The sequence below is a fragment of the Marmota flaviventris genome, chromosome 1 (genome assembly GCF_047511675.1).
Source record: "Marmota flaviventris isolate mMarFla1 chromosome 1, mMarFla1.hap1, whole genome shotgun sequence".
Lineage (NCBI taxonomy): Eukaryota > Metazoa > Chordata > Mammalia > Rodentia > Sciuridae > Marmota > Marmota flaviventris.
The window spans coordinates 77937625-77950395 of NC_092498.1; the positions used below are offsets into that span (position 1 = coordinate 77937625).

The 12771-nt window shown below is 32.5% G+C and overlaps 1 protein-coding gene across 2 annotated transcripts in view; it reads right to left on the reverse strand.

Annotated features, from left to right (window-relative positions):
* Positions 1-2816: 2816 nt before the first annotated feature.
* The window catches only part of Snx13 (sorting nexin 13), a 149277-nt gene continuing 139322 nt past the window's right edge, over positions 2817-12771 (reverse strand). For both annotated transcript variants that reach the window (XM_027932728.2, XM_071613663.1), the window contains exons 23-26: positions 11280-11425; positions 10959-11027; positions 8712-8824; positions 2817-6308 (exon numbers count right to left, since the gene is read on the reverse strand). In XM_027932728.2, the coding sequence (XP_027788529.1) occupies positions 6061-6308; positions 8712-8824; positions 10959-11027; positions 11280-11425 (576 nt within the window). In that variant the 3' untranslated portion in view covers positions 2817-6060. The remainder of the gene's footprint in view (positions 6309-8711; positions 8825-10958; positions 11028-11279; positions 11426-12771) is intronic.

Below are 12771 nucleotides of genomic sequence, written 5' to 3' on the forward strand. Positions count from 1 at the left end.
AAGTAGCTGTATGCTACTTAAAACCAGAACCAGACTTGACCAAGACCCAGAAAAAGGTGGAGGAGCAGCTGAAAACAGTCAGCAAGGGTACAAGTTCTAATTGCCGAATGAGATTCACGACGTGTTCCTAGAGCAGAGAAGGTGCATTGCATATACAGTCTCCTTGGTACCTGAGTCACTTGGGCATCCCGATGCAGTGTTCACCTTCCACAGGAAAACTCAGAGACAAAAACATTTAAGAAGAGAGTTGACTTTCAAATAAGACTGTGAGAAAATTTTCAGGCTTTAAAAGTACAGTTGTTTGAAAGAAAAATAAATTTCACGAGTATAAATATTGCTGAGTTAATAGTACTTATGTTATTAAGTTAACAATTAACCTGGTCAGAGAATAAAACAATATTCTCACACAATCATTCACCTTTCATCTTCAAACATCTTGAAAATCCCTTTTTCTTGGTTTATTTCAGGATGGGAAATCCCACCCACTTAACCTCCTCTAGCCATGAAATGCTTCATTAAATGAAGTCAAGACAAAATACTTGGTTTTGCTAACTTCCAGGGCCTACAACTCAAGTTTAAACCAGAAGGAAGGGACTCCATTTACATTTTTACTACCAGGCAAGCTACAGGTTTGTCAGATGTTTACTTAAGGAAAAAAGAGTCAGAGTTGAAATCTTCAGTCCCTATTTTATCTTAATTATGTGATGGAGATTTGGTCAGCGGTTTTCAATTGGTGACTATTTTCTCTCTACTTGAAATCCTTACCAGACATTGTTTTAGCAATTTCTAAAGATATTTTTGATTGTTATAAAGGAGGGAGGAGGAGGAATGCTACTGGTATCACCCAACAGGCAGAGCCCAGGGATGCTGCTAAATATCCTATAACACAAAGGAAAGCTCCCACAATAAAGAATTATGTGGTCCCAAACAGTGTCACTGTTGAGAAACCACGGCTTAGATTCAAGAGCCAGACCACCTGGGTTCAGTTCAACTTGAGCACTTACCAGTTCTGAAGCTCTGGACAGCTTACCATATTATGCTTTTGTTTTGCCATCTATAAACTGGAGAAGATAAATTAGTATCTATACTTCAAAAGGTTGTTGTGACTATTAAGTGCTATGTAACTGTTAACTATGGCAATTTATTGAAAATACACTATTTCGCCATTTTCTCGGATTACTACATCTATACCAGTATCATTTGTTTCCTTTTATCTACATCTAAATTTTTTCTGCCATGTTTTCACTTCTAGGTGTGGAGCAGAAGAGTTAACATAATTATCTGAAAGGAGGTCTGCCAAATATGTTCACCCTTGTTCTCAGGTTTTTGAGAACTCAGGGTTTAGCAGTTTTTCTATCAATTACCCAAACTGATGAAGTGGCTAAGTCTAAACCACACAAAAAAACATGGTTTATGCCAAACATACACTTTTCTTTTGAATCTGGAATTTTGGTAAGTGCCAGGCAGAAGGTACTTACATGACTTGCTTCCAAATAAAAAAAATACACGTAAACTCTCAAATGAGTTTCTCTAGATGGCAACATTTTTTCATAAGATAAAGAACCACTGGAAGCTTTGAGCCTGGTTTCTCCCAAACTTTGTCCCAGAAGCTTTATCCCTTTGATCTAGTTCTATATCCTTTTACTGCAATAAATCTCAGCTATGACTATGACTATATGCTCAGTGCTATGAACAGTATGACATTTCTCTCTTCCCCTTGCATTTTCTAGTTACTACTCTGGATCATTACCAGCAAAATCTTTCCACTTCTCATGAGATGCATTCTATCATCCCTCACTGAGTTCATTATTCTGTTACTCCCAGCCAAGTTACATTCTAATATCTGCTATATAATTAGTTGTTAACTTTCTATGTTCTACTTTTTTCTCCCCAAAGTTCCAAAAACATTTTTTTTCAGTTCTTTTATGTTCCTTAACTAAAAAGAGACTACAATTCCTTTTTGTTTTGTTTCTCTCCCCCAATAATTTTTTTTTTCAAACTATATCCCTGGGGCTGTTTATGTTAAAAGATTCTGTGGTTACTAAAGTTTGAAAAATGAGGCAAGCAACATTAAACAGATTTCTCATAAAATTTCTTTGATATAATCATTTGAATTGTGTAGAAACATTATGGGGTTTTAGGCAGTTCTTACATAAAAGTATAAAACATTTTCCTTGTGTTTTTTTTTTTCTTTTTTTGGTGGGGGGCAGTCTGGAGAACTGAATCCAGCGTCTCTTGCATGCTACGCAAGCACTCTACCAATGAGATGTATCCCCAGTCCTCAGGAATATCTTAAAGGGACTTATACTATCATTTTAAAAAATGTTATGTCAGTCCCTGGTGAGGTAGCAGTTATCATATCTGATGCGTAAGCAGTCCATAAATATAACAACTCCACAAAAGCTACAAATATTATGACCAACCACGTATAGACACATTGCTGAGTACTAAAGCTAATATCTTTTAGAATAATAGAACTGTCTAAAATATTAGCCAAAAATATGAATTTGAAATAACAATTACAAATTATTAATAAATTACTAAGTATATTTTTGTCTGTGGGAAAATAACTTTATACTTTTATATGATAGGGCAGTATGAAGATTTTTTTAATGTTGTGATAGTAAGTTATTTGATCCAAAAAGGAAAAATTAACTTTGGATGGCTTAAGTAACCAACCACTCAATAGGTCATCTATCATCTTGGAATCTTACTTGCTTAATTTCTAAAATAAAAATATAATACATACAGATATTAGAAATAGGACTATTGAGCAAGTTTTAAAGTAACAAATTACTAAATAAATTCAACAAAAATGTTTGTTAATACTTTATTAGTATTTCCTAATGGACAGAACATAAGGCAAACCAAATAAATTTTTTCATCTTCTCTTTAGGTAATAAAAATAACTGACATTCTGATTGTTTCTTCTTTGATAAGAAGGAAAGTATTGATAGAACAGTTAGGCACACAGTTGACACTTACTGTACAATGATATGCACAAGGTATCTTTTAACAATTGTAATCCTTAAATGTGCTCTTTATATTTTCCCTTGTAATACAGGAGCCATGCTCCTATGAGCAATATTTGTCAATTATAAAAGAATTTTACAAGGAGTGACAAAAAGACTTTTAAAACAAGTCCTTAAATAAGAGGATGCAGCAACAACGGAATGTAAGTTGTTGGGTTAAGAAGACAGTTTAAACTACATCTCAAAACATTAAAAATTCATTTATTTTACAATTACTCAAATACACATGCATAAAATGAAAATATTGCACAAAATTAAAATTTTAGATGTGAAATTTGTATTGTTCTTAATTTTTTAAAAAATTGGTACACTTTCTGGTAGCACTTAACTGTATGATTTTTTTTTTCAAACACCAGCTGCACAAACTTAAAATGAGCAAACTGAAATATTCAGGAAAGTTTTTAATGTTTCTTTTTTAAAAAAAAATTAAGGCTAGCCAAGTGCATCCATTGGTCAATGGCACAATTGTTTTCAGCAACTATTCAGAACACCCTAATTATAGGAAATGCTCATCTAAGTGCTATGTTTAAATCATACAATCAAATTTTTAGGTGAATAAACTATGATGGTTTCTAAGTAGTTTACATGTTACCTGAAAAATCAGAAAACCCAAACAAAGATTGATTAATTTTGAAGGTTCATTGCCTAAAGGCACCACTGACTTAAAAACACATTCAAAAATCAAATATCAGAAGACATAATGCCTTTTCATGTATATATCCATATATGCAATAAATGCATTCAATGTAACAACTTTATTAAACATAGTACACTGTACTTGACTCATGAGTTAAATATTTTACACACAGCTTGACCAAGTCATTTAAAAAGTATCTCTAATTTTAGCATGACCACGGCTCTCTCTGATGTAAAACACAGATGTGCATAGAGAAGATGCACCACCGTTTATAGACTACCATTTGACATTTCTGCTTTTGAAATATAAACTCTTTTAAACAAAATTTACTTTAAAAACCCATTTACTCAAATAGTTTTTGGTATGATTGCAGTTAACTTGCAGGGCTCGGTTAGGAAAATTTGCTATCCTACATGACCTTTCTTTCCCTGGTTGATGGTCAGTGTTCCTCACATTATATAGAGACTTTTTTTTTTTCCCCACATGTACACACTAGGCTCTTGCATGAATTCTTCTGTATACACTTAATTTATTCATGTCAAAAATATACTTGAAATGGGCAGGGGTATGTATGAAAATCATTGCACTTATGGCCATGCTGATGCTTTCCACAGATAGGTTTCACATATCCCACTTTTACAGCCTGGGGTGAGGGGAGGGGCTGGGACAGGAGACAGACTAAGTAGAAGAAATAATTCTTCCATCACAGCCACTGAGCATCTTTTTACACTTGCAAGTTGCAATGAAAGGGATTTCATTTATGTAATTCTGAAGACATGCAACACATGCTGAGCATGTGTACAGTGCAAGTACGCACACAGCATCATTAATAAATATGATTATTATAAAGCTTTAAAGGAAGGATTTATCCCATTAATAGGCTTCACTTTATAAGTAGGGTCTAAGTGAAAACAAGACACTAATATCTTGTTCCAATCTTAAAGCTCCCAAATAACTGGGATACCAATGCTCTGTCCCTTTATCTTAAGCACCCGGTCATTCTTTTAATCCTGGCTCAGTGGTCTGATAAGTAGCTTCACTATTTTAAGGTTTTAGTGTTAAAGATTTTTAAAACAAAAAAAGCTGACACATCCAAACCTTTAGTCAATGAAGTATTTAAAATTATGCAGAAATCCTGCACACAGGGGATATGAAGACTTTAGAGATGGACAAAACAGAGTGAGGAAGCTAGGAAATGTAGAGGCTTCAAAACTGAAAAAAGTATTTTGTTTTGTTGGTATAAAATTATTTTAGGGACTTTAATGTATACACCAAGGGGTTTTGCCTACTAGCTTTATTTAGAATTTTACATTATGCGAAATATAAATAAAAGCATATTTTAAAAAATAGTAGAGTTCTGTTTTCATTATTTATTTTCATATATATACACATAATAGAATTAGGAATTTGTATGTTTACATATGTCTAATACACTCATTAATCTTCTGATTTGCTATTTTTGTAGTTACCTAAGGCATGTCTAGATCACGCAATTTTAAAATTATCATATGGTAACTTTCAATAGAGTACTGTTTTCTTTTAATTTCCAAATTTTTAGAAGGACAGAATGTATTTGGCAGTTCTTCCAACAAATTATTCCCCTTCTGTATAATCAGTAATCTGTTAAAAACTAATCATTTTGAAACTTAAGTGAGAGCTACCACATGCTTCTTTTTCCACACAGAACGCCAAAAAAACTTAACTGAGAACCATAGAGAAAAACAAAAATGAATCAATTAAAATTTGTTCTATCCCAATGAATGATAAAATACAACCAAATACTATTTCTAGTTGGTTTCATTTTATACTGCTTTCTTTAATGTTACAAAACTGTAATTTGGGAATAAGGTTATTTCATTCTGTAAGGGCATTCTGTCATTTTTCCCATATCTGAAACAGATATTCTAAAGATCATTCACCTGGCAAGTCCACACTTACCTAAAATGATGACAAAGACCTACAAAATCATTATCTAAATCATACATTGCACAGTCTCCAACTATTAAAACAAATTAGTCAGTTTATCTGTGAACCACTGTTTTGTGCTTTCCTTAGCTCTCATATATACACTCTGGCACTTTGTCATTGCTGGAGAATGCTGATTAGTTTGAAACGGAAGAGACCAATGTCATTCTTGCATGAGATGAGGGCAGTATCCTCTCAAAGTTGCAAATTATGCACCAAATCATTTAAGACACAGAAATCTCTCGTGGTAGTGGCTGGATTATAGACGAGAATGAGAAGAACCAGAGTCTTATAGATGTATTAATATTCTATTTTGAGACACTAAAAGACTGGTGCAGACACAACAGTTTATGAGTTAAGCCCCAGAAGATCTGTCCATACCATTAGTCCTGGACAAAATGAACACCAGCTTCATAGATTGGAGTGTCACCTTTTTTGTAAAGAAGGCGCTTGAGTAGTTTGAAGTTTCTGTTTATATTTCTGCATCTGCTTTGACCGTGAATGCAGTTTGTTGAAAAGTTCACGGAATTTATACTGTGGAAATAAGGTTTCTAAAAAGCCTTCCAAGAAGACATAAACCATTCTCCTATTTAGCTGGTTGTGCTGAAACATTTCAAAAACACGAAGAATGCCTTTCCGTGTTGTCTCAGCTCCAATAATGTGCTTCAGTTCATCTAAATCAAGAAGGGGAAAATACACAGAATTCATTGTTTAAATAAAGCAAACAAGGCTTAAGTTATGATCTTAAATGAAGTATGTAAAGCACACAATAGAGTAACTGATAAATAGCATGCATCCAGTTAATGCATTTCAGCTGTTTTATAACTGACTTAAAATTATGCATGTCTGTATGCATGCACTTACCATCCACTTATACAGTAGACACTGGGAAACAATATGGCACAGGGAGAGTAAGGATGCAAACTCAAAAGAGTGCAAATTACAGTCACAATCCTGTCCTGTAATACCCATGTGATATCCTTTCTCTGTTCCCTCATTTATTAAGTGGGGATTTCTAATAGCCAATATCCTTATAAGCTGTCATCTGTAAATTCTATAACAGTACACAAACATTCTTACTATATCTAATGAGCAATCAGAAACGCTATAAGTTAACAAACTAATCCAAGATTGTGAATAATGTTTTACCAGTACACAAGGAAAAACCCCCACTAATCCATGATCTCAAAAAAAAAAAAAAAAAAAAAACTGTAGCATAGGAATAGTGCCACAAAAATATTAAAAGTATAAAGATGTTTATTGTGAGATAATAAGGAAAATGTGTCTTTATGGAAATGAAAACTAGTAGACTTTGCTACTTGGGCACAATTTTTGATACATATAAAGAGATGAAGAATTAGCCTTGGTGGAAAAAACATCAATGAACAAATGAATAGTAAGTGTAAAAACAACAATCATATTCAAGAAATGGGGATAGAAAAGTCATGCTGAATTTTAGAATTCCTGTAAGAGAAAAGTAGAGAAGAGAATGGAAAAGTAAAGACGGTATGACAAGCAAGTTTGGAATTCACCCAATGAAGTTATAGACATGGTGGAGTACAGGACCAACATATATGATTATTCTAGAATTATTCATAATCAGAGCCCCAAGCATAAATATTATTTTTGTTCCTTGAGAAAGGAACCTGAAACTTCCAAAAGATCTGTACTTACCCAGGACTATAATATAGTTTAAAGCAAATATGCTGCAAGTTTACTAAAAAGCAGGCAACAGATTATGTATAGACATAATCATATACTTTTCTATCTACCTTCACTTAGATCTTCATACCCATGTCATCTCCATGAGGCCTCCTCCCTTGTTCATTCTATCTACAACTGTAATGCACCTGACATTACTCATGCCCCTTCCCTGCATTACTTTTCTTCTTAGTATTTACCACTATTATACTACTTAATTATTTGTTTTGGGGGTATCTTCCTAAGAGAATGTAAGCTTCAAGAAAGCAATGCTATATGCAAAGAACAGTGCCTGGTATGATACACTTTCAATAAATATTTACTAAATAATTCCTTCCAGTTGTACAATTAAATCTGTCTGTAGCACAATCTGGTTATCATAAAAGTATATGAAATATCCTATACAGTTATATTGTGTGAACATATGAATATGCAACAAGTCCTACCATTAAGTACAACTATATGCACAAATATAAAATATGGAAAAATATTCTAAAAGTTACTCTTTGTTTTTCTAAAATGTTATTCCTTTGCTTTAACACCACCAAGTGCAATAGTATATATGTAAGAATTAAGTTATGTGGCAAATTTCTAATTTAATTGACATAGGAGAAAGCTTAAAGTTTTATAAGCACAGAAATTGGTACTATTTGTTAGTAAAGAATTTATCAATATGTCTTATCCATTTTCTACATCCATAATTAAAATACAGAGAAAAGTTATCTAGGCATTTTTAAAGATATTTATAAAAAAATAAGGGCAAAACCTCCTTCTAGCCATACAAAACCAATTTTCATATTATACATACAGCCTCTCTCTTATGAGAAGACAAATAGAACACATTCTTCTAAGAGAGACAGCCATATCCTAAGCAAGTAACTCAAATTAGAGCTACTATGTATCCCCTTTGGGATTAAAATTTAAATCACTGAAGATTAATAATAGACCAATCAGTTGTTTCTATGTGGAACAAACATTTTTTTCTTAAAAATCCCCATTTCATATTCTTTTATTAGGCCATTCATCCATCACATATTTAATGATTTAATAACCAAAATGTTTCAATGCAGCAGAGTGAAGTGGTTAAAAGCACACGCTTTCAAGTCACTCAAAGATGAGTCAGTCCTGTCACTTAGGAGTTAGAAATCTCTGGAAGATTATTTAGCCTCTCTGAGGACTGTTTCCATACATATAAAGCTATGATATTAATAGTGTTTTGTTTCACAGGACTGTTGGTTAATTAAGAATATATAAGAAATACCTAGCACAATTATATAGTAAACCATTAAGATAGTAGTTATTATAATAAAATGAAATAGCTAATCTAGCATGATAAATTCTAAAAATTCAGAACTACAAATTACATGCTCACTCACCTGGCATAATTGCAAGTAATTTAGTTTTTCCTGCAATTCTTGTTCTCATTCGGATAGCTTTATCTCTGCATGGAACAGACTCTGCTAAAATGCCATTTGGCCAAAATGCATCTCTGTTAGAGAAGATTAAAAATCTCTGTAAACATTTTCATTTCTAATGACATAAGTTAATGAAATTATTACAAATTTCTATAGAAAACACAAATGTGACTGGAAAGATAAAACATTTCTAAAAATTTATATAGTTATAATGATATTCAACTAAAAACAACTAAGTGAAAGATTTAATTTTAGGTGTAAGAGGATATCAAAGAAAAATGGCAGATATATTCTGCCCTTTGGTAGCTCAAAAACACAAAGACAACAAAATGGAATATACAAACATAACCAGACATTTAAACTCAAAAGTCAGAACCTCTGGTGAGACTGAAAATTGGTGCAACCACTATGGAAAACAGTACGGAGATTCCTTAGAAAACTTGAAACACTACCACCATTTGACCCAGTTATCCTACCCTAGGTTTATACCCAAAGGATTTAAAATCAGCATACTACAGTGACGCAGCCATATTAATGTTTATAGCAGCTCAACTCATAATAGCTAAACTATGGAACCAACCTAGTTGCCCTTTAACAGATGAATGGATAAAGAAATTATGGTATATATACATATAATGGAATATTACTCAGCCTTAAAGAAGAATGAAATTATAGCATCTGCCAATAAATGGATGGAACTGGAGAATATTATTGTAAGTGAAATAAGCCAATCCCATAGAACCAAAGCCAAATGTTTTCTCTGATATGCAGATGCTAATTCACAATAAGGGGACGGGGAGAAGAATGGAGGCACTCTAAATTAGATAGAGGTGAGTAAAGGGAGAAGAGGGGGTAAAGGGGTAGGAATAATAGTAGAATGAATCAGACATTATTACCCTATGTGCATATATATGACCTGTGTAACTCTACATCATGTACAACCAGAAGAATGAGAACTTATACTCCATTTATGTATGATGTGTCAAAATGCATTCTACCATCATGTATAAGTAATTAGAATTTAAAAATTTTGGAAAAAAAAAAAAAAGTGAGCACCTGCTAACTGAACAATTCATCCCCAAACTTATGAGATCTTAAATTTGGATACCTTAGAGTTTAACAGCTTTTCTCAGTTGGTCCACTCCATTCTCCTTATAACTAATTCAACATAAAACTACATCCCATGCCCACAACTTATAAATGGATTGAGTCTAGTAGTCCTATCACACATACAATAACCCATTCACCTTGACTTTCACATTATATTTGATTCCCGTTTCCTAATGTTTGGTCCAAAGGCAGGAACTAAGCGAAAGAAACTTGCTCTATCCAGAATTGATCTGAGAGAAACTCCCCAAAACAATCCCTGCATTAGAAATCCTGGGAGCTTTAAAAAATCTGAAATGTTCAGGCCTTCCACTTGGTTATCTAAGACAGCCAGCCCTGCGAACATTGGTACATGTTAAAGCTCTCTGGGTGTTTCCAACATACAGCCAAGGCTAGAAATCAATGCTACAGAGAAACACCATTTTTCTACCCTGAAACAAAATGAACATGCCAGGGCAGATATTCCAATTTCTGGTACAAAGGGGAGAAACCGTTAAAAAAGCCAGATCTCTCATTTTCTATCATATGTGCCTTTGGGAAAACTACTTCTCTTAATCTTTACTTTTCTCATCTTATCTCTCACTCCTCAATGATTGGCAAAGGGGAGGAACTCCATATATTTTTGTATATGAACCCATAAATTAATGTGTCAAAGCTGTTTAATTTGTATTATCCTCAAAAGCTCAAATATGTAATTAAAAATTAGACCATGGCCAGAGAGAGATATTCTCTTAGGAAGTTTCACTTAAAATCAAGGTTAGTAAATACAACTGAAAAAAACTTAATCTCTAAAACTAGTATTTTATTATATTGCAATCTCTATACTAATATTGATTATCTTAAAGTTATAGTACTGTGATAAAATGTAGCCAATCATCTCATTTTTTTTCTTTATATTCTTTCTATTCTCTTTTTAATAATACAAAGATAAGTAGTTTCATGAGACAAATGTTTCTTACAATGCTTACAATTCTTTATGTTCACCAAAGATGAGCAGAAACCAACTTTATGGCCCGGAAAGAAATAAAAGTAGTAAAAATTAGTGATAACAATGCTAAACTCTGTACTACCTGAAAGAAGTGACCGTGTCTTAAGATATACCTGAAACGTTTCACTGAGTCAGCTACTTGTTCAGGTGAGGTCATCCAATCAACATGGTCAACTATTTTTCTGAAAGCAAATAAATTTAAATGAATATACTTAAAATTTTAAAAGGTGAATAAAATAAATACAACTTTTATAAAGCATGCACACTAATCTGGGTATAAATATCTCTGAGAGCAACAGACTGCTTTAATTATCTTCTTACAGGCCTAGAGAAGATATTCTGCCATGAAGGTTGAGAAATCTATTTCTAGAAGTGAAAGTTTAAAAGATAAGTAATAAATAAGATCAAGCTCCAAAGGTATGGGAGGGATGTACCTATTTATAGTATCACCATATGTAGCTCTAATAAGCTGCTGAAGTAAGTTTTTGATATTTCTTCGCAACCACTGATTTCTCTCTTTTAAGTCAAATACTTCATCCATGAGAAGCAGCATTACCCTAAGTGGAATATTGTCATCCACCTGACAAAATATGGGAAGAAACAGAAATAAACGTATCAGAGTTACATCCACTATGAATGGTTATTTTTGCTGCTTTTACAAATTGGTACTATTTCAGTAAATTAGAGAACAAGTTACATGATAGCCTTCAAAATTTGATGTTTCATTCTAATTTAGGAAAAAAAATATTTTTTTAGCAGTCATTTTGCCAGAATAGAAAATTTTACAATGATGAGTAAATTCCAAGGCTGTAGGGGGGGAAAAAAAAACCCCACAAACTTCTCAAAGTGTATCCATCAAAGGGGGGTTCATGATGGCATAACAAAAGATGATTTCTCTCTCATAACTTTTAATAGAGGCTGTACCAGTTTGATCAAGCAAATGCTAGACTCTTTGCTTATTTTATCATGATATTTCTCATAAGAATGAAATATTCTCAATATCTGTTTTTAATAGTATAAAACAACACAGAATAAAGTGTTTGGCTTAGTAAGTTGTGAATATTTAGGTGTTTTAAGGAAAAAGAAGTTGAAATTCAATTCAACCTACATCTAAATTAACATTATAAAGCCACATTTCACTAGCCTAGTAGAATTTTCCTTTAGCTTTTAACAACAGAAAACTAGAACACTTTTATTATGAGTATTCAATCAATGAGATTACAAATTAAGAAGTGGAATGCTTTCATGTGCAAAATTATGTAGGAAGTAAAAAACAGGTAAGGATTTAGGATTTCACAGAATTGCCAGTAATTTTGTAATTTTTTTCACCAATGAGATTTTCTTCCAAATTATTTTTTCATCAATGTTACAATTTAAATATAGAAAAAAGAATATCTCATTATCATGTTGTAAACATTTTCTTAGTGTACTTTTCATTCCACAAACAGAAGATTATTATAACTTTAAAATAGCTTAAACAAACCAGAAGGGAAAGGGAGACTCATTTCATTACCAAGGCAGAATAAATACTGCTCCATTTTCTAATAAAGCATATTCACATAGGTTTGGTGCCATACAACAATTCTAATAAGTAAGTAAACTATAAACACCACAAACAAAAAGTTATGATGTTATGGATATTACACAAGCAAAACTCATAATAAAACATTATAATCTTGAAAAGGCAACAATTTAAGGTAGTTAATTATAAATAAATTTAATTGGAAATTTAAAGGAGATTGTTATTACTTCAAAATAAATCTGCCTAATAGAACAGAATACAGAGCCTAAAAACAAATTCAAATATATATAATAATCTGATTTCTGATAAGACAGAAATACAATATAGGGAAGAACAGGCCTTTTCAGTAAAAGATGTTTGGGTCAACAGGACCTCTACCTCATTCCATATGTAAAAGTTAATCC